The 20,388-nt window shown below is 61.3% G+C and overlaps 2 protein-coding genes across 2 annotated transcripts in view; both read left to right on the top strand.

The window, feature by feature from the left end:
• The window catches only part of IGSF9 (immunoglobulin superfamily member 9), a 16,054-nt gene extending 13,377 nt beyond the window's left edge, over positions 1-2,677 (top strand). The window contains exons 15-19 of the mRNA XM_040452468.1: positions 67-243; positions 468-510; positions 800-1,660; positions 1,921-2,048; positions 2,215-2,677. Coding sequence (XP_040308402.1) covers positions 67-243; positions 468-510; positions 800-1,660; positions 1,921-2,048; positions 2,215-2,396 — 1,391 coding nt within the window. The 3' untranslated portion in view covers positions 2,397-2,677. The remainder of the gene's footprint in view (positions 1-66; positions 244-467; positions 511-799; positions 1,661-1,920; positions 2,049-2,214) is intronic.
• A 1,476-nt stretch (positions 2,678-4,153) lies between these two features.
• TAGLN2 (transgelin 2) lies at positions 4,154-11,154 on the top strand. The gene is made up of 5 exons (XM_040452467.1): positions 4,154-4,267; positions 8,936-9,142; positions 9,551-9,725; positions 10,048-10,150; positions 10,405-11,154. Exons 2-5 carry the CDS (start codon positions 8,963-8,965, stop codon positions 10,544-10,546), a joined length of 600 nt encoding a protein of 199 aa, XP_040308401.1. The 5' UTR covers positions 4,154-4,267; positions 8,936-8,962; the 3' UTR covers positions 10,547-11,154.
• The last annotated feature ends 9,234 nt before the right edge of the window (positions 11,155-20,388 follow it).

A 20,388-nucleotide genomic window follows, 5' to 3' on the forward strand; every position in this document is an offset into this window, starting at 1 on the left:
GGGGGGGGGGGGGGCGCTGAGCCCACTGTCGCGGGCACCGACCGCCCCTCGTGACCCCTCGCCCAGGCCTGGAGGTGTACCCCTCCCGCACGCAGCTGCCAGGCCTCCTGCCCCAGCCGGTCCTGGCCGGCGTGGTGGGCGGGGTCTGCTTCCTGGGCGTGGCTGTCCTCGTGAGCGTCCTGGCCGCCTGCCTGACCAACCGGCGCAGGGCAGCCCGCCGCCGCCGCAAGCGCCTCCGCCAAGGTAGGCCCCCGAGGCCACGCCCCCGCGGGCCCCGCCTCCCGCCCCAGCCCCGCCCCCCCGGAGGTGGCCACCCGCCTCCCGCGCAGGGCAGGTGCGTCCTGTCTGTCCGCACTTGTCTGTCCCCAGCGGGGAGGGTTTGCCGGCGGGTGTTGGGTGAGGCTGTGCGCCTGGGGCTCTGGAGGGCCTGAGGTTTGCCGGTGTCACCTCTGGTTCTGCCCGAACAGATGCGCCTCTTATCTTCTCCCCGCCCGGGAAGTCAGCTCCGCAGTAAGTCCCTCCACCTCCTCCGCTTCCTTCGGCCTTCCCTCTGCGCCCGCTGTCTTGGCCTCCTTGGTGGTGCCTTGGGGTGGGCGGGGAGGGGCGGAACAGAACTTGGAAGGAGGTGAGGGTGGGAGTGCAGAGGTCCCAGCCTGGGGCTGCCCACTGTTGGCTGTGCGCCTTTCTGCCACCCCTCCACCACGTGGGTCCTGGTGTCTGTTCGCCAAACCTCTCAAGGCTGGTCCTGGGAAGGGGCCTGGCTCCCTGCCACAGAGCCGGATCCCCTGTCCTTCCCCAGCTCTGCTCCGGGTTCGGGCAGTCCTGACAGCGTGGCAAAGCTGAAGCTCCAGGGCTCCCCGGTTCCCAGCCTGCGCCGGAGTCTGCTCTCGGGGGAGCCCGCTGGTCCCCCCAGCCCCCCTCCGGATCCTCCACCTAGCCGGGGCCCCTTACCCCTGGAGCCCATTTGCCGGGGACCAGACGGCCGCTTTGTGATGGGACCCAGCGCCGGGACCCCCCAAGAAAGGTCAGGCTCTGAGCGAGCTGAACCTCGGACCCCATCCCAGCACCAGGCCAGGTCCTATGACTGCAGCAGCAGCAGCCCCAGTGGGATGCCCCAGCCCCTCTGCATTGCAGACATCAGCCCTGTGGGGCCCCCTCCCGAGGCCCCGCCCAGTCCTCTGCCTGGTCCAGGACCCCTGCTTCAGTACCTGAGCCTGCCCTTCTTCCGGGAGATGAATGTGGACGGGGACTGGCCCCCTTTCGAGGAGCCCGGGCCTGCCCCACCCCCAGATTACATGGATACCCGGCCCTGCCCCACCTCATGTCTCCTTCAGCCCCTGGACTCCGCCACCGTGTCCCCCAGGGCAGCGCTTCCTGGGGCTGTGGTCGGGGCCGGGGCCACCCCAGAGCCCCTGTACACGGCACTGGCCGACTGGACACTGAGGGAACGGTTGCTGCCAAGCCTTCTCCCTGCCGCCCCTCGGGGTAGCCTCACCAGCCAGAGCAGTGGGCGGGGCAGCGCCTCGTTCCTTCGGCCCCCCTCCACAGCCCCCTCTGCGGGAGGCAGCTACCTCAGCCCTGCTCCGGGAGACACCGGCAGCTGGGCCAGTGGCCCTGAGAGGTGGCCCCGAAGGGAACACGTGGTGACAGTCAGCAAGAGGTGAGGACAGTCCCTGCCCTTCCCCACCTTGGCTCCAGTCCCTGCCCAGACTGCCCCACCCCTCTCCTAATACACTGTGCCTTCTGGGCTCTCCCACCCTGGGACCAGGAGAACTTGTCTCCTTTTAGAAGCTTTTGCCGAGGTCCGGGGATCTTCGGGGGAAACCCATGGCCCAAGCTGAGTTGGGGGACTCTGGGTTGGGGCTTTTCTGCTCACCCTCTGTTCTTCTCGCCGTACCACGCATTTGTCCCCCGTGACAGGAGAAACACATCTGTGGATGAAAACTATGAGTGGGACTCAGAATTCCCCGGGGACATGGAATTGCTGGAGACTCTGCACCTGGGCGCGGCTGGCCCTCGACCCCGACCTGAAGCCGAGCCAGACCTAGGTGCGTGAGCCCCCCAGGAAGGCGGTGCGGCACCCCCCCCCATTCCACGTCTCCCCCGTCTGTTCCCAGCCGGGCCCCGTGCCCCAGCCTTGCTCCTCCTGCTCTCCCTTGGCTCATCTGCACCCGTGACCCCCAGCCCTGTCCTTGCTGTGCCCCCCTCTTGCAGATGTGAAGACTCCAGAGGAGGGTGGCCTCTTGAACGCTGCCCATGCTTCTGGCCCCGAGGCCCGCTGTGCTGTCCTCCGGGAGGAATTCCTAGCTTTCCGTCGCCGCCGCGATGCCACTAGGGTCCGGCCACCGGTCTATAGACAGCCAGTGCCCCACCCCGAACAGGCCACTCTGCTGTGAGAGCGCCTGATAGGAGGCTGGGTGAAGGCACACAGAGCCTGCAGAGGGGAGGCCCCAGGAAGCCCTAGCTCCGGCCTGGAACACTGCTCCTGCAGCTCTGGTGGTGGTGGGCTTGGGTGGGCTTGCTAGGAGGTGTATATGCCGGGCCCCCGGAGTCCGGGGACTGGGACAGGGATCTTAGATCTGCCCGTGTGTGTGTGAGTGTGTGTGGTGACGGTGACGGTGTTTGTGGTGTGGGTGAGGTTTTTTTACAGGTGAATAAAGAAAGTCTGACAAATGTTTCTGTGTGTCTTCTGCCTTTGCCTCTGAGAGGGAGGTAGGAAAAGCCCCGAACCCTTAAAAAGGAGGCGGCCCTTCCTGAGTGGACAGGGCTGCACTCAATATCCTTTCAAAAAGCATTTATTGAGTGCCTGCTGAGGGCATCTACTGAAGACCAACCGTTGAGCTAGACGCTGAGAAAACAAAGTTCACGAAGTCAAGCCTTTGCCCTTGGTGAGTTTTTGCCAGTTGGTGAAGCAGGCAAAGAAACGGTTACGGTGTGATGTGATAAGTTCTGTGATAAAGCTAGGTGCTAGGTATTGTGGTAGCACAGAAGAAGGAGTCCACAAACAATGAGTGGTTACAGCACGAACTGGGGACAGTGCTTCCCCTGGGGAGCTCCTCACGGGATGGGAGTAACAGTAATAGCTAGTCGTCGCTGAGCACCTGCTATGGGCCAGGCACTGCTCTAGGCTATTCATGTATATCATTTCCTTTTCTGTAACCATGGGGTCGGTAGAATTATCTATTTTCTAGGCTGGCCCGCTGAAGCATAGAGGCTTTAGTCATTTGCCCAGAGGTCACACAGTGGGCATGGTGTAGAGCAGATCAGAAGTGGGTCAAGGGAGGGAAAGCATCCCAGGCAGAAAGCACAGAGGAGTGAGAACAGTGGGTCTCCCAGGGAATCACTTGGTGGACCTGGCTCTCAGGGCCGGGCAGGGTTGGGGAACGAGGGACAGAAAGGTGGAAGGACACTGGTGGTGGATGTCCTTGGAAGCCAGGACAAACAGTAGCTTCTGTATTACAGGAAGAACCCCACTGGTGGGTGTAGGCAGGGGCTCCACCCCAGGGGGACTGCTCAGCAGAAGCCGGAAGAGGGGTGCTCCTACAACCCCTAAGCTATGCTCCCCTCCATTCACAGACACAGAACTGCCAGCCTCCCCCTCCTCCCCTAAGGCCTCCTCTTCTGATCCCTCCAGGATTAGGAAGAGATGCCGGGTCAGAGAGGAGGAGACTAAGGGGAAGAAATCAGGTCTGAACCCTGGGTCCCAACAGTGGTCACGCCCCGGGGGCAAAGAATGACCTCACTGTCAGTTCCTGCCCAGGCCTGAAGTAGGTGGAGAGCGGGAGCACATGCGGGTACTGTCCTGGCCTGCACCCCGGTACTGTCCCACCTTAGCCCGCGGGAGGGGGGGGGGGGGGGGGGGGGGGTGGGGTCTTCTCGTGCCTCCGTTTACCTAACCACCCTTTTTAAATCTAGACGCTTCTTCCCACGTAAACACGCCCACAGTCTTGCGCTAATCTTCCAGGCAAAAAGCTTCCCACCGAGGCACACGTTGTGAGCTCCCAGGTGCAGACGGTGGTTCTCCCGGGTGGAGACCACTGCAGCCGCCCGCGTAGGCCCGACTCCCCAGACCCTCCCGCCCACTGCCCCTCTCCCCAAGCTCTGCCCTCCGCCCTGGCGCTGCGGCGCCTTTAAAGCCTCTGGGCGCTCGCCCCGCCCCGGGTCCGCCCCGTCCGAGGCGGGAGCCGCTGAAAACCCCCGGCCCGGCCCGGGCGCGCCACTCGGCCCGCAGCCCCCGCCCAGAGTGCGCCGCGCCGGCCCGCCAACGGTGAGCAGGGGGAGGGCGGGGGGCGCGCCTCCGGGAAGCGGGAGGCCCGCGCCGGCGACTTGCTCCCGGGGCCGGCGCGAGGGTCCGACGACGGCTCTGCTCGCCCGGTGCTGTCGGGTCCTGTCCCCAAGCCCCGACCCGGCATTGCCGGGCGATGAGGTCAGGCGAGGGTGCGGGTGCACCGACGGGGCGTCCGTCCGCAACGGGGACCGGGCCGTCGGGGTTGACGAGCGGAGGGCGTCGGGGCGTGGCTGGCGGGCTCCGAGGGACCGCGCGCCCGAGCTTCCCCGCGACCCCTCACTTCCCGGTTGCAGGAGCACGTGCGGGGGCCGCCCTCTCTGTGCCTCCTCCCGCCGGCCGTCTTCCTGGGGACTCGGGGTCGCGGGCTGGGGAGGAGAGGCCCCCGACCTCGGGGGGTGGCCGCCGGCGCGCGCGGGTGGTGTGGGGAGGGGGCTGCTAGCAGGAGCTCCGGTCCACCCCCCCACCCCCCCGGCCGGGGCCCCCACCCCGCGCCCCCTGCTGCTGGGAAAGCCGGCGGGCGGGCGGGCGGGCGGGCTGCCCAGACCACTGCGTCACCCCAGCGGCGGGCTGTGGGTGACTCATCCGGCTGTAACGGCCCTGGGTGTGGCGAGGCGGGGCGGCGGGGCCGGACCTGCAGGACCGGAAGTGGACGGCCGCCTTCCCGGCCCCGCAGGCCTCCCAGAGCCCCCTTGCAGCCCGTGCCCGGGAAGTTCTGGGGGGAGCCTGGCATCTGGGAGCAGAAAGGAGCGTGGCGGGAGTGAGGGTCCCGGGGATGGGGGGGGGCCCAGCGGCTTGGATGGGCTTTCCCGAGTTCTGACCGCGGAGCACCAAAGAGAGGGACAGCTCCCCCTCTCCGACGCCACCCCCCATTTCTTCACCCTAGTCCCCCGGGAAGACCCACAGCTGCAGAGAAGGCCAAGGCAGGCTGGGGAGGGGAGGGGGCCCGCCCCGCGGAGGTGGCGCGGTCGTCTTTGGCCGACTGCACCCCCCCCTCCAGCGCCCCAGCCCTCTCCTGCCCCCTGGGGATTGGCCTCTACTGCTTTCTCCACCCCAGCCCTTCTCCGTCCAGGATTTTCAGGTATGGGGCTCTCTGGCTCCCGACAGGCCTTCGGTTCCCGGGGCATTTCTTCTCCTGAACTGTTTCCCGGAGTCTGTTTCTCTGCCCCCAAACTCGTAACTTCCCACTCCTCCGGATGCCCCCCCCCCCCGTGGCCTCCGCAGCTGCCCCCCGCCTCCCCCGCTGCGGGATCCCTTGCACCTGCCCACACCTGAGAATGCGGCCAGGGGCCCCTTTCCAAGGATGCCGCCTGCGGCCCGGTGCCCAGAGCCTCGTCACCACTCCGTGTGTGTGGAGTGTGTGTCTCTGCCTGGTGCCCCCACCCTGCCGGGTTCCTGTGTTTGGTACACAGAAGCCATGGCAACGGCCCCCACCTCACCCCTCCTCCCTCAAGCCTTGAGGCTTCCTGTTTGTGCAGCCTCAGCTTTCTCTTCTGCTCACTGAGTTGACGGTGGGGGGCTCCCCGCGTGGCTCCTTGGTCACAGGTGTCCATCATCCTTGCTTCCGCCTGCTTCCTGTGCGCTTCACTTTGGGGACAGGGACCCCCCATCTCGCCCTTTCAGAATAGCCCTGACCCCCCCGACTCTGAGTTAGGAAGTTCCCCCGCGTGCACGATGAATGGAGAGTCTCTGTCTTCCGCACGAAACACCCCAGCCAGGGACCCTTTCCCTTGACATCTGCGTGGGGTGGGGCGAGGTGAGCGTCCTGCCCGGGTCTCTGGTGGGGGTGAGGGGTGTTCCCGCGCCAGGCCCGCCCCGCAGGTGGTTCAGCGGTCGTCTCTGTTGGGACCCCCAGCCCCAGGCATCTCCTACACCGCTCCCCACCCCAGTAGGCACCTGGCTGTCTTCCCTTCCTTTGAGGGAGGGCCGCGGAAGGTCCCCTGGGCGTCACTAGGGTGGGCCGCCCTAGCTCCAGCCGGCCAGCCTCGGCCCATCGGCTGGCGCCTACCCCAGGGAGCCGGAGGAGAAACAGCTGTGGACAGGCTGGCTGGGCTGCCCCGCCCCTTCCCCAGGCCCCTCCCCTTCCCAGATCTCTGCCCCACAGCTGTGGCACCTCAGGGCTCACGGGCTGTGGCCCCAGAGTGGAGCTGGGTCCAGGCTCCAGAGTTGGGGAGGGACCCTCAGCGTTCTCCCTGTGCCCAGAGGTGGGTCTGGGAGGCCAAGTCCGGTCTGCCCCTGTGGAGGGGACACTGCTCTCCACTGCTCTCCCCCGCTAACCCTGCTGCCTGGGTTAATGATTCTCCTGCCCTTTCTCTCCCCGGGCCATCGTGATCCCTTGGCCTCAGGCCACGTGGCTCCAAGGAGACACAGCCCTGAGGCCCAGGGGACCGTAGTGAAGCTGCTCCCAGAAGAGAGGTCTAGACATTGGGCCAAGAAAAGGGGGCTTACTGGTGGCTGCCCTTCATCTCAGGTCTCCTGGACATGCCCCTGTGTGCCAGGGGCCCCGGGCTGGTGGGGCTGGGCTGGGAGGAGAGACACTTGTCCTCCTTGCTACGCAGGCTTCAGCCTGCCCTCCCCCAGCTGAGTGTGTGTGTGTGTGTGTGTGTGTGTGTGTGTGTGCACGCCTGGTGATGTGGGTCAAGGCCCAGACCGACATTTATCTGGCCCAGCCTTTAGGCGGGGGAAGGGGGGGAAGGGGAAGCGGGGGGGGGGGGTTGCTCTTAATGAAGTATAAAAATAACTGATTTGTGGGGAGGATTCCTTCGGGAAATGTGCTGCTGGATAAGCTGGAGTGGAAAGGAACAGCCATGTTGGAGTGCGGGGGAGGGGACTAGCCTGAGACCCAAGGCTGAGCGGCCAGAGGGGTTTGAGGTGACTCTGCCCCTGTGACCTGACTCTTCTCCTGAGCCCCAAGACCCATGGCGGGGGGCAGGATTGTTTAGCCTGGGGTGTGTGGGAGAGAGGGAGCCTGAGTGACTTCAGCCCTTAAGTCTGACCTGGTCTAGAGCCGGATGTGGGGGGCAAGAGTGTCTCCCTTTCCTGTCCTTGAACACAGGTGCTTGTTCTGGGGACTCCCCCTGTATGAGCAGCAGGCAGCTGGCTGCATTTCAGAATGGAAAGGGAAGCTCATTTATAGAGCGGATGGGGACAGGAAGTGAGGTCCTGTCCTTTCTCTGGTCCTGGCTCCCCCTTGCATGAGTAGCATTCCTGAGACAGCTCCATGGGGTCCCGGAGGGGGGACCTAGGTAGTGACGTAGTAGGTGGGGACAGACTGCCCACGGGCCAGGTCTGGAAACCACCCAGTTCTTCCTAAGTGAGGTCCTCAAATGAAGCTAAACCCTCCTGTGCATTTCCCCAACCCTCCCTCCCCTCCCAGGTTTCCCTAAAAATACCACCCGAGGCTCCCGTGTCAGTTCCCTATTCCTGCCCTCGGAAATGAGCACAAACTTAGCGACTTAAAGCGCATCGTGCGGCTCTAGAAATCCCCCCGGAGGTCTCACTGGTAAAACCGAAGTGTCAGCGAGGCTGCGTTCCTCCTTGGGGAGTTTAGGGGAGAATCCCTCTCCGGGCCTTGTCCAGGACGTGGGCCTGACCCTGACCTGACTCTGCTTTCTTCTTGCTTCTCCTGCTCTGACTTGCCTACCTCCCTCCTTCGCTTATAGAGACCCCTGGCTGTGAGGACACTGGGCCCACCTGGATGGTCCAGGGGACTCTCTCCCCTTCATTCAGTGACATCAGCAAGACCTTTTTTTTTTTTTTTTTTTTTTTTTTTTTTTTTTTTTAACATTAACAGGTTCTGGGAATTAGGGTGTAGATGCCTCTGGGGGGCCATGATTCTGCCCACCGCAGCTTCTAGAAAGGAAAGTAGAATTTGTTTTGACTGCCCAGTGGTTTCTCGTGGGAGGTTCCTTTGGCTTGCCGAAATCTTTTAAGGACCTACGTAGACCTCCTCTTCCAGGAAGCCTTCCAGGTTGCTTCTGCCCACACTCTCTTCTGCATTTCCGTGATGTAGGGTCTGACTGTGTAGGCCTGTGCGGTATTTGTCGTGTACAAGCCTTACCCTTTCCTGGGTGCTCACTTGGCCTCTTTGTTGGCATTCTGGGACCCAAGGCTTCTGTCTCTCCCGCAACCCCCAGCGCAAATAGTAGGTGCTCAGTGAAAGCCAGTGGCTAAGTGAGGGCAGTTGTGTCCAGTTCTCTAGCTCCTGGCAGAGATCTGCCAAGCCATTCCAGGTCCTCCTCCTCTCCCCAAATCATCTTCCTTCCCAGGGCTGAAGGGTTAGAATGGCCAGCTTGCCTTTGCTAAAGCTGACCACCCCAAATGAGGAGCTGAACCCCCAGGCTTGGCCTCATTTAGCCCAGATTCTATTCCAGTGGGTTTTCTGTCTCATCTGAGTAGTGGGGCTGTTCAAACGAAATCTAATGGGAGGACTCCGTGTAATAAACAGACTGCTCGTCATTGGGTTGGGGGAACCCAGAGATGGCCTGTGTGGCCCCTTAACCGTAGAGCTCTGAGCAGTGCTAATTCGGCCTGTGCCCCGGAGTCAGGCCGAAAGTTCCCTCCTTCGATGGCGGGTCTCGAGGGGATAGGGAGTGTATCCCTGCAGGCTGCAGAGACCTGACTGCGGTCCTGGCCGTGTCTTCTCCCCAGCTCCCACAGCCACCGCTGCCCTTTGGAATGGCCAACAGGGGACCCGCCTACGGCCTGAGCCGGGAGGTGCAGCAGAAGATTGAGAAACAGTATGACGCGGACCTGGAGCAGATCCTGATCCAGTGGATCACCACCCAGTGCCGCAAGGATGTGGGCCGGCCCCAGCCTGGGCGCGAGAACTTCCAGAACTGGCTGAAGGATGGCACGGTGAGAGCTGGGCCCTTCTGACTGCAAGTGCCCGGGACAGAGCCGGGCCTGGGGGCGCCTGGGGTTATTTCAGCTGCCGAACTGCGGGCACACCCGTCCCACTTCCTCCTCAGCCCGGGCACCTATCTTGCAGAGGACCCGTGTTTTCCTCCCTCCCGTGGAGTGAAAGGGAGGCCCGAGGGGACACAGGGAAGAACCGGGGGTGGGGGGGAGGCGGGTGTTCTAGGCAGTGATGCTGGAACAGCAGGGCTTTCACTCTGGGTTCAGAGGCAGGGGCTGGGCGGGCGGGAGCCCGGGCATCCCTCCCGGTGGAGGCGGAGCGCCTTCAGGTAGGACAGGAACCGCGGGGGCTGAGCGTCTCTGGCAGCAGCACGGCCTCACCTCTGCACCCCTGCTGTCCTCACCCAGGTGCTGTGTGAGCTCATCAACGGGCTGTACCCCGAGGGGCAGGCCCCCGTGAAGAAGATCCAGGCCTCCACCATGGCCTTCAAGCAGATGGAGCAGATCTCTCAGTTCTTACAGGCGGCCGAACGCTATGGCATCAACACCACCGACATCTTCCAGACCGTGGACCTCTGGGAAGGTGGGCCGGGGCCGGGGCCGGGGGCGCCGTCACCCTGGAGGCCAGAGGCTGGGCTAGGCAGTCTTGAAGGGAGAAGGGGGCGGGTTTCTGGCACCTCGCGGACAGGGGTGTGTGTGTGTGTGTGTGTGTGTGTGTGTGTGTGTGTGTGTGCATGCATGCATGTGCGTGTGTTTCATGGAGGAGTGGGCCGTGTTGGGGGTTGGGGTGGTGGAGGGTGTGGGGATGAAGAGGAGACGAGTTGGGAAGCCAGGCTTGCGGACCACGTGGGTGGAGGTGGAACCCCGGCACGGCCGAGGCCAACACACCGCCTTCCCTTTCCCAGGAAAGAACATGGCATGTGTGCAGCGGACGCTGATGAACCTGGGTGGGCTGGCGGTAGCCCGGGACGATGGGCTTTTCTCTGGAGATCCCAACTGGTTTCCTAAGTGAGTATCGCGGGGCGTCCCGGGCCTGTCCCTGTCCCTAGAAAATGGTCCCGCTCAAAGCACGTTTACATCCCTCACCATCCCGAGTCCTCGCTGCTCTCCTGGGACGGCAAGGGACTGTCCCTTCTGAGACACGGGGAGGGAGGTGGCTCCGGGGGGAGCGAAGCTGGCGGCAGCACCCGAGCCCCCAGGGAAGACACTCTCGCCGGGGCCGCCTCCAGCCCCTTTCTCACCAGCACTCTCTCTCGGCCCAGGAAATCCAAGGAGAACCCTCGCAACTTCTCGGACAACCAGCTACAAGAGGGCAAGAACGTGATCGGGCTACAGATGGGTACCAACCGCGGGGCGTCCCAGGCAGGCATGACCGGCTACGGGATGCCCCGCCAGATCCTCTGATCCCACCGCGCCCTGCCCCGCCCTCCCACGGATGGTTAATATATATGTATATTTCAGCAGTGACATTCCCCGAGAGCCCCTGGGGCTCGCAGACTCCCCTCTGCCAGGGCGGGGGCCTGGCCTGCCTCCTCTGGGGGGCACCCGACGGCGGGCTCTCCCCCTGGGCTTACTAATACATTCCCTTCCTCAAACCCACCCAAACTGGACCAACCACAACTGGCCTCTTTTCTCCTGGGACCAAAATTTGGGGGCCTCGCCACCCCCCAGCCGCATACCTCTTCACTTGCCCTTTGGCTTCTCTCCCCACGACCCCTGAGCTCCGTGCCCTCAATCCATTCCTTGGCCGGGGGTCAGGGACGCCGCCTTCCGGCCTTCCTTCCGCAAGCATGCCTCGCCCCCAGCTGTGGCTGCAGGGACCTAATTTATAGGGAGAGGCCTGTGGCGGCCGCCTCCCCAGCCACAGCCGGGCTGCGCTCACCACACTTCAAGGCAGCCGGCCCCTGGCAGGGGTCCTCTTGGCTTCCCATTTTCCATTCCCCTTGGCTGTGGCTGGGGCTTGAAAAACCCGAGTTTGCTGATTTGAATAAATATCTCTGCCTTTTTTTGGATGGACTCTGGTTGTGTCTAGGGCCGTGAGCCCTCCACTGGGAAGGGAGGAAACGTGGGGGGCAGCGTGGTGATTGGTACAGGGGAGAGGGATTTCGGATGAAAGGCTGCGATCCTCACCCCGACCTGTGATTTTCTTCCCTGTTCTCTGGCTCCCGTGGTTTAGGTGAGGGTAGGTTGGGGTTGAGGACGGGGCCTCGCAGCTGCCCTTGGAGGGTATGCGGGAGGTGCCCACAGCTAGCCGAGGGACTGGACATCCCACCTGGTGCTCCTGGTCGGCCCCCTCCCCCAGCCAGAGGAGGGTGGGGCTGGGCGGGAGGCCCCTCGGGCAGGCTTGGGACAAGGTGGCCCCTGTCCAGTTGGCCAGATCAGCTTCGGGGCTAGGGGCCAAGGGTGCAGTGGTGGGGAGGAATGGACAGGCTCTGAGTGAGCAGGAAGTAGTCAGTGGTGGTGGCTGGAGGGAGGAAACCTTGTTGATTGACCCCACGTGCTTGGGAGAGCAGGCGGGAGCGCTTCCCTTCTGGGTGGGCGGCCTCGTACCAAGATAACCAATCTTGGGGTCAGGCTGTCCTGAGCTGGCCCTGACCGAGGCATGGGTGTTCCGCCCTGTGGTTTCCAGCTCCCAGGTGTCGCCTTTACCCCACGGCCTCCCTGTCACACCCTGGGTCTTCCTCGGAGAACTGGACAGACCCCGGGCCAGCCCCCCACAGTGGGTTCCTCCCTCCCCGCTTCCTCCTTCAGGGCAGCTGTTTCCTGAGGGGGGCAGAGCCACAGCATTGTGCCCAAGGGTGACTTTCATTCTCCTCTCACTGCCCTGTTGTGGCGACTTCTGCCAAGGAGTACCTCCTATGTGCTAGGCTCTGTGCCTGGGGACATTAGCCCCTGATCCTGACGCCATGCTGCAGGGGGAGGTGGTATTTGCTTGGGGGCCGTGGTCCGTCAGGCTGAGACACAGATAAGATAGGCTGCAGCTTATATGCAAATTCCCAGGAGATTAGCTGTCATCCTGCCCCTTTGGTTCTGGAGATTCTGTGGGATGCCGGAGCCAGAGAGGGATGTCATTGCAGAGATAACACTGAATTCACTAACAGTTCTACGTAAAAAACCAAGCCCTCCCTGATTTAACTATTTACAGCTACAGCTTATTGGCCACACGCCTCACAACTTTCTGAGACACTCGGTCTGTCTCAGAGCCAAGACTGAGAGTCCCTGCCTTCTCGGGGCAGATTCCCACAGCGGTCCCCGAGGTGGCTATTCCTGCGTCGCTTCCCCCCGTTTGGTCCCCAGATGAGCGTGCTGGGTCTCAGGGCGACCCAGGGCCACGCAAGGAGTCAATGGAGGGACGTGGGTTTGAGCCCAGGTCGGCCTGGCCGCGGGCCTGTGTGGTTCTGCTCAGCAAGGAGCGGGGCTGGAGAAGAACAGATGGCCCAAAGGGGTGTGGAGGTGGGGGTGGCCCTCACCTGAGGACTCAAGACACCGGCTCCTTCCTCGTGTTGCTGCGAGGGTGTTGCTGGCCCCGTGCAGAAAGCAGGGCAACGTCCCTGGCACAGCGAGCACCCAGGAAACGGAAGTGAGGGGTCAGTGGGGTTTGTGGGGCCCCTGCGCTGGGGTTGGTGTCGCCTGACCGTCCTGCTGCCCTGATCTTGCTCGGCGATGCTTCGGGGAGCTCTACCCCCCCTCCCCGCCCCGGGAATAACCCCTTCTTCAAGGCAAACATGGGCAGGTTTGGAGAAAGGCTTGGCCACAGGGTGCGCCTGGCTTCTGCCTGTGACCGCCACCCGCCCACAAGCTCTGTGGGAAACCCCCGTCTCCCCTCAACGAAGCTGCACCTCCCTCCTTCTGGAAATGGCGTGCGCGGACACCTCCAAACTCGCTTTGTTTTCGGTTTGCCTTTTCGTGGCCACGGGAGGCCGCGGTTTTGTGCCTAATATGGCCTCCTTCGTCTCTCCTGCCCATCCCTCCACTTCGGGGTCCCAGCCCTGGGGTTGAGGGCCAGAGCTCCTCTGAATGGCACCTCATTCTCCAAGGTTGTCCACAGGGGTGTCTCCCAGTGCCCTGCGCCCAGGGACTGTCCCCCTCCCGTCCTCACCACGGCTCCCCCCTTCTTCCAGGTCTTTGTTCAAATGTCCCCTTCCACGTAAGGCCTTCCCCAGCCAGCGTCCTTAAAATTGCACATCCCACCCTCCGCCTGCACCCTGTCCTCCTTCCCTGCTTTCTCCTATCACCACCCGACACACAGTGTATTTGACTTATTTATTTTCTCTCTCCACCCACAGAATGTACACCGCGAAAAGGCAGGTTTGTGTTGGTTTTGTGGATGCGACGAGGTGCCTGGCATGTTGTAGCTGCTGGATAAATATTTGTCGAGCCAATGAATGAGTATCACCCTACGCTCACGTTCCTGAATCGCCTGCCCCAGTGACATGGTGCCCAGCCAGACCACGGTCGCAAGTCAGCCAGCCTGTCATTGGGTCTGAGATGGACCCGGCTCATCTGTCTTGTCGGCTTCCAATGCTCCCTCATGGTTCATTTCTAACAGGTGCAAACCTGTGAATCCAGTGTTGGGGGTGGGGGAGGCCAGGGGTGGGTTGGGAAGGGGATGTGTTCTGGGCAAATGGAGGTCACACTGAGGATTTGGGGGGAGAAATGGGAGGGAGGGGCGGGAGGAGGGAGGAGCCAACTTCAGTTCATTTTCTCCTTGCCTTGAAAAGTCACCTCGGAGGTGGAGAGAAAGCAGGTTAGGCCCATTGTGACCAATGGAAAGGCCTGGAGAAGAAAGATGGGGGGTGGGGCGGGGGGGGGAGGAGGAGGAAGATGACTCCCCCTGCCTGGCCTAGCTTGGCTCATCCTTGGGGTAAAAGCATGGCGAGGTCTGTGTGGCCTCCTCTTGCGCCTGTGAGCATGTGTTTAGGTGTGTGAGAATTCACAGGGCGGGGGCTCCGGGGAGCAGGTGGGAGCAGAGGAATCTCACCGCGTGTGGAGGCCGCCTGTGAGGCTGTGTCTGCCAAGGACTGGGGGTTCCGGGTGCAGAGAGGTGTGTGTCCGTGTGCGTAGGCAGAATGTAAGCATCCGTGAGTTTGCACATGGCTCCGTGGAGAACAGTATGCCCCATTCCAGCCGGGGTGGGCCGGGTGGTGGGGGGAGGCCTTTGAGAGCTTGGCAAAAGGCCCAAAGAGCCGCAGAACAGGGGAGAAGCTTGGACAACGGGGCCCCAGGGAGGGAACTGTAAAGGGTCTGGGATTAAATGTGTTGAAGAGAAGCCTGAAGAGTAAGTTAGTAACTGTCTCCTTGCAGAGAAATGAGTTTTCGTCCCAGTGGCTACAGAGGGGGATATTAAAAGAAAACGCACTGAGGTTGCATCTAGAGAAATTTAGGTTAGACGAGGAAAAACGATCCTCTTGACTCCCAAGGTTATTAGCCTCTGGGATCTCTTCAGGGTCAAGAGGAATGTTTTCGATAATAGGACACATCCCATCCTAAGGTGGAAAGTGGGCAATTCTGCCTGGGAACGCATACACATGCATGCAGTTTTTAAGTTCATGTATTCGTTCGGCAATTATTGGGGTTCTCTGTGTCAGGCCTTACGGGGGATGTGACGATTATTAATACATGATTTCTTTGCTCGCAGAGCACATAGTCCTGGAGGGGAGATAAAACGGATATGAGCCCAGCCGGTGATCATTCAGGAAGCCAGCGGTAAGTGCCTTCGGAGAAATGCCAACCTCCCGCAGCCCCGGGTCATTTCTGGAGTGGAGGCTAGTGGTGATGTCGTGGGGGAGCTGAGGCTGTGTATCTCAGGGATCTGCTCCCCTGAGCAGATTCTGGGGGTCGGGTAGGTGCTGTCATACTCGCTTGTGTGATCAGAGGTCAACTTTTAGTGGGGGGTGAGGGGCTGTTCCCTTCCAGCCTGGAGTGGGGGTGGGCAAAGAGGCCCGAGTCGGGTACGAACCAGAGACTGGGTCGGGACAGAGCAAGGTCGCGGGGTAGGGATGGGGGGGCAATCACACAACTCCTCGGACGCTGGGGCTGTCTCACCATTTCACCCTGCCACTGGTAGGACCTGAGTTCTGAATTGTGTTTCCATGAGAGAAAAAAGAGTGGGGCTTGGTGTGGGCTGGGCCATCGTGGGGGGGATGCTGACATTCATTGCCACCTTCTGCGGGTCCCAGAGCTACGAGCTTTATCTGTATTTTATATTTGTTCTTTAATTATTTCGGCAAACATTTCTTGAGCACCCACGGAGGACAAGGTATGCACCGGGTGCTGGGGGTGCTGGGGGTGCTGGGGGACGTAGCCTCGGCAAGACAGGTGGAATCTCTGGCCTCCTCGGAGGAGCTAGAAAAGCAAAAGCAAAGAGCCAGGTATAATGAGATTCGGGGCGTGGTGAGGGGAGCATAGGTGCCATGCGATCCCACAGGAGGGGACCACTCAGCCTTGTGGGGAGGACATCAGTGAGGATCTCTGGAAGATGCTGATGTCTGCGCCGGGGCATCTAAGGACAGGAAGAAACCTGAAGGGGTGGCCCACGGTAGTGAGGAGAACGTTCCGGGCGGGGGTCCAGCGTGGGCACGGCCTGGAGGTGAGAACGGGCGGAACCCCGACCGTGGAACTTGGGCTTGGAGGCTGAGTGCAGTTGAGAAAGGAAGTCAGGACCAGCCCTTCAGAGGAGCTTCAAAGTCAACTGAAAGATTTTAGACCCTTCCTCGAGCGCTTGGGGCACCCCTGAAGAATCTTAAGCAGGGGGTGGAAGGGAAGAGAGTTGTGTCTTCTTTAGAAAGCTTCCTCGGGCTGTCGGGTAGAGATGGGCCTGGGCTTGGGAAGACTCCGGAGGCAGGTCGACCTTAGAAGGCTACTGCACTGGTCTAGGCCGGACTGAGAGTGGCTTTGTTGGGGGCGGGGGGCGGTCAGCGCCTTCTGGTTGGCTGTGGCGAGTGAGGAAGAGGGCTTCAGCAACCAGGTAAGGGCGGTGTCGTCTCTGGGATGGGAAATCCAGGAGCAGCGTATCTGCTTTGGACGCCACCGCACAGATTCTGCTTCTGCTCCATTTTGCAGGTGAGGAGACCGAGGCCAAGAGCAACGGGAGCTTCAGAACCCAGCTGGCGGCCGAACCGGGATTGGGGTTGATGGCAAAAGCCGTCCACACTCACTGCCCGCCCCTGGCAGGGGTCCCCTCTGAGCTCGCTGACCCCGGGAAGGGTTCAACCGACGGCCAGCAGGAGCTGCGGTTTTTCTGTGGGTGGAGGCCGGGGCTACAGTGAGGAAGGGAGACGTCAGGGCCTGAGGAGCCGTGCGGGAAGTTCAGCTCACAGCAAACGCCCCTCCAAGGCCAGCGAAGATCTGGCAGCTTCAGAAAAGGACGAATGGAGGGACCCCGAGGCCCAGCCCCTGGATCCCGTGACTCGGGGTTCCCGTCCCCAACGCTCTCTGACTTTCTGGAGCTTCCTGACGGCCCAGCGTTCACCTCCAGCAACAAAAGCTACCACGACCCCCACGGTGTACGGAGAGGTGCACTTTCAAGGGACCCCCATAGCCACTAGATCCGGACAGACTTGTCCCCTCTTGGTGGGGCTTTAGGATTTTTTTCAAATATTTTTTTAAGTTTATTGATTTGTTATTGAGAGACAGAGAGATAGAGAGAGAGCGCGAGAGCATAAGCTGGGAAGGGGCAGAGAGAGACGGAGACACAGACTCCGAAGCAGGCTCCAGGCTCCGAGCTGTCCGCACAGAGCCCGACGTGGGGCTCGAACTCACGAACTCATGTGGGCTCGAACCCACAAACTGTGAGATCATGACCCGAGCCGAAGTCAGACACTTAACCAATGGAACCACCCAGCCGCCGCCGGGGCTTTAGTATTTTTATACCCTTTGGAAAAAAGAGAAAAACAAACCCAGACACCGGGAGCGACATGCTCAAGGTCCCCGGGTGCTTGCACACTTTCTGCATCTTCGAATGCCTCGTGGTTCTTGGCCCCGTACGACCCGGCCCAGAGGGTGGCTCAGGGGAAGTTCATGGTTTTGAATTGCTTCTGCATGTCCTAGAACCCAGATCTCTGGACTCCTGGTCGCTCAGTGGACACTGAAAATACCCAAAGTGCGTACCATCCCTGGGGCCGGGGCTGACTCAAGCAGACACAGAGGGCTGGGCGACGCTGCTCCCCGTCCTGTGCCTCCCGCAGGCCTGCCACAAGGAATCCCAGCTTGCTCAGACCTCTTCTGCTCTCTGTGACATCTGTCCTCAGACGGCCAAGATTGGAGTCACCCAGGGTGCCGGCTCGAAATGCAGAGCCCAGTTTGTCCTTTTCGAACTGCTAGACTGGGAATATTTGGTGGAGTTGATGCGGGTGCTGTCTTGAATTTGCATCGTCTTTTTCTTTTTTAAGGTTATTTATTTATTTTGAGAGAGAGAGAGGGAGGGGCAGAGAGAGAGGGGGAGGGAGAGAGAGAACCTCAAGCAAGCTCCATGCTCTGTACAGGGCCGGACGCGGGGCTCGGGCCCAAGGACCGTGAGGTCACGACCCGAACTGAGGTCAAGAGTCGGAGGCTGAACTGACTGAGCCACCCAGGCGCCTCTTGAATTTGCTTTTTACACTGGCTCCCCCCATCATTCTTAGGCAGCCCTGTCGTAGGGGATGCAGAGAGAAGTTTCTCCGACCAGAAGACGGAGGTCTGGGAGGGCCCTGGCTCGAGGCCTTGGATGGGAGTTGGCCCTACCCCCCACCCTGCACTGTTTGGCGACTGTGGCTGAGTTGCCAGGGGAAACAGGCTGTGTAACTTCCTGACTTTGGCGGCTTTCCCTCCTTGGCCTTATCTCAACATCCGCCACCCAGTCCAGGGTCTGTGCTGGTCACGTAGGAGAGGAAGCCGGTGCCAGGCGTGTGGAGGCGTACTCAGGGCACCGGGGAAACGCTGGCCCCAGGTCCTGGGGCAGGGAGGAGCGTGGGGATGTGGTTCTGGAGAGGGGTGGAGGCTGCAGATTGCTTAACGTCCTTCCCCTTGGCCCGGGGGCTGTCCGCCCAGGGGGACCCTGGCCAGGTAGAGGCTGCGATGTGTGGCCAGAAGTCTCTGTCAGTCCCCTGGAGGTTCAGCGCCCCACTCCCCACCGTCCCCCCCAGCCCCGAAGGTGGTATTGCCTCCTGGCCGGTGTCCTCTCCCCTCCTCCCCTCCTTCTTCCCTCTGGACCCAGGGCCTCCAGTCCCCCCACCCCCACCCCGGGCCCCCCCCCCACTCTCCTAACCTTCCCTCTCCCCTCTGCTCTTTTCCTGGTGCTCAGCATCTTTCCCCGGGGTCCTCAAACCCTCTCCCCACTCCCGGCCCCACGCCTGGGCTCTCTGGCTGCAGCAGGGAGGCCCCACAGTATTTAAGGATGGGAGAGAGAGTTTTGAAGAAAGAGGGGAGGCAGCAAATACTTTGAGTGAAACAACTCGTGCCTTCAAGCGTTTATTTATGTGTTCGGCTCTACTCTACTTTGGGAAGAATTGACGGCCGGTTCGAGAGTTCAAGGGCTCCAGGAAGAAGGGGGCAGTGAGATAGGCTTTCAGGCACCCTTGCAACTTAGAGGATTTACAGTCGGATGCCCGACCGTATTTATACTCCAGAGGATGAAGATATCCGCCCTCCCCCCCCCCTTCCTGCTTAGCCCCCTGCTCTGGGGGAAGGAGAAGACGGGACGAAAAACCACCAGGCCCCGTGCAAATGGATCTCTGAGCCCTCTTTGGGGCTATTTCCGAACGTCACACAAGAGGAAACAAAGGCCCAGGTGGTTAGGCAGGTGGCCCAAGGTCTCTCGGCTGCCAGTGGCCGGGCCAGGGTCCTAACCCTGCTGGTCTGGCTCCAAAATGAGTCCTGCTTTCCTTCTTCGCTGTGCCGCCCAGGGAGCACAGATCACAGGAGAGCTTCTTCGGAGCTGCCCCTTGGAGGGACTTTTCTTGGCTGTCAGGCAGCCTGGAAGAAATTGTGCTAAACTGAGAACTGAGAGAGCATTGCAGAACTCCCTCCTCAGACAGATGGTCACTGCTGCAACGGGGAGCAGAAGTTGGGTTTGAAGAGGGGTGGAGGCTGCAGAAGGTGGGGCGGCGGGGCAGGTCCAGAGGAAGGAGGTGGGGCCCCCGTTTTGAAGAAGTCCCAAGACGTACGTATCAAAGGAGTTCAGAGACAACATTAGCGAACGAAGAACTATGTTCTCCCACAGGAGGCGTGGGAGTCTCTTGGCCGTTCTCTGTATGCGGCCCAGTTGCCCCCAAGCCACTCCGAGAAGCCTCACTGATCCCTGGGCTACAGGGATCCTCCGAGATGTATTTCAAGGACACAGAGACACAGAGAGAGAGAGAGAGGAAGAGAGACAGAAGCAGGGAACCGCTGTCCCTTCTCCTGGCTCCCGGACGGGAGACCAGCTCCAGCGACAGGCCAGACTTTTCATTTTAACTGTGACTTGATGGCTCTTTTGATGGCTCTCATCTCCCAGGCTCCTCCCATTGACATGTGCTTATCCAGCAGAGTCAAAATTCTGATCCCTGTGGCCTCAGCCCGGGTGGGAGTACCTCTGGAGGCTGGCAGGGTGGGGTCAGGTGAAGCCCCAGGACGGTTTCAAGGCCCAGAGGGGTGAGAAGGAGCTGCCGGGGACCCAGCGCGGCCCGGGTCTGGGACCACACGCAGGGTTTACTCTGAGGCTCCTTTGGGAGTGGTGACTGGCTAGGAAGGGTCAGGGAGCCTGGGAGTGGGGCCCGGGGGTGGGGACCTGCCCTCTTCCTCAGGCTCTTAGCCCTTTTAAGCCTTGATTGCTCTGGCCCGGGGGTGGCCTGGAGTCAGTCGGGCCGCAAAGGGGCGGAGTAGAGGACAGGAGCAAAGGGGAGCACGGGGATGGGACCCAAAGGAGGCGGGTGACCCAGACGCATAACCGGGAGTAGGGCCAGGACAGGGCGGGGCGCAGGGGAGGAGGTGGGAGAGGAAGGCAGGGAGGAGTGGGCAGAGCTGGCTGAGGCTGGGAGCGGAGAGCAAGGGCACCCCACCCCCGACCCCACCGGATATGGCTGCACTTTGCAGCCAAGCTTTGCTGAGAAGGGGAAGGTCGCCTCCCTACTTATCGGGGTGGAACCGGCTTTGTGAGGCCCCAGGCTTGTAGAGTTTTGGAAGCCCCATTGAAGAGAGACAAGGCAAAATCATTAAGACAAAATCAATCACAGGAGTAAACATTTATTTAGAGTAACAAATCACGACAAGTTAGAAGTGTTTTCAAATCT

This window comes from Herpailurus yagouaroundi, unplaced genomic scaffold, assembly GCF_014898765.1.
Source record: "Herpailurus yagouaroundi ecotype Mexico unplaced genomic scaffold, PumYag 207, whole genome shotgun sequence".
In the NCBI taxonomy this organism is placed as follows: Eukaryota; Metazoa; Chordata; class Mammalia; order Carnivora; family Felidae; genus Herpailurus; species Herpailurus yagouaroundi.

What these genes read in the sequence shown, in the direction of transcription:
- TAGLN2 (XM_040452467.1), top strand. Translation starts at nt 8,963, where the DNA reads ATGGCCAACAGGGGACCCGCCTACGGCCTGAGCCGGGAGGTGCAGCAG. An exon ending in GACCGTGGACCTCTGGGAAG is followed by an intron (nt 9,726 to 10,047) that starts GTGGGCCGGGGC and finishes TCCCTTTCCCAG; the next exon opens with GAAAGAACATGGCATGTGTG. An exon ending in GATCCCAACTGGTTTCCTAA is followed by an intron (nt 10,151 to 10,404) that starts GTGAGTATCGCG and finishes CTCTCGGCCCAG; the next exon opens with GAAATCCAAGGAGAACCCTC.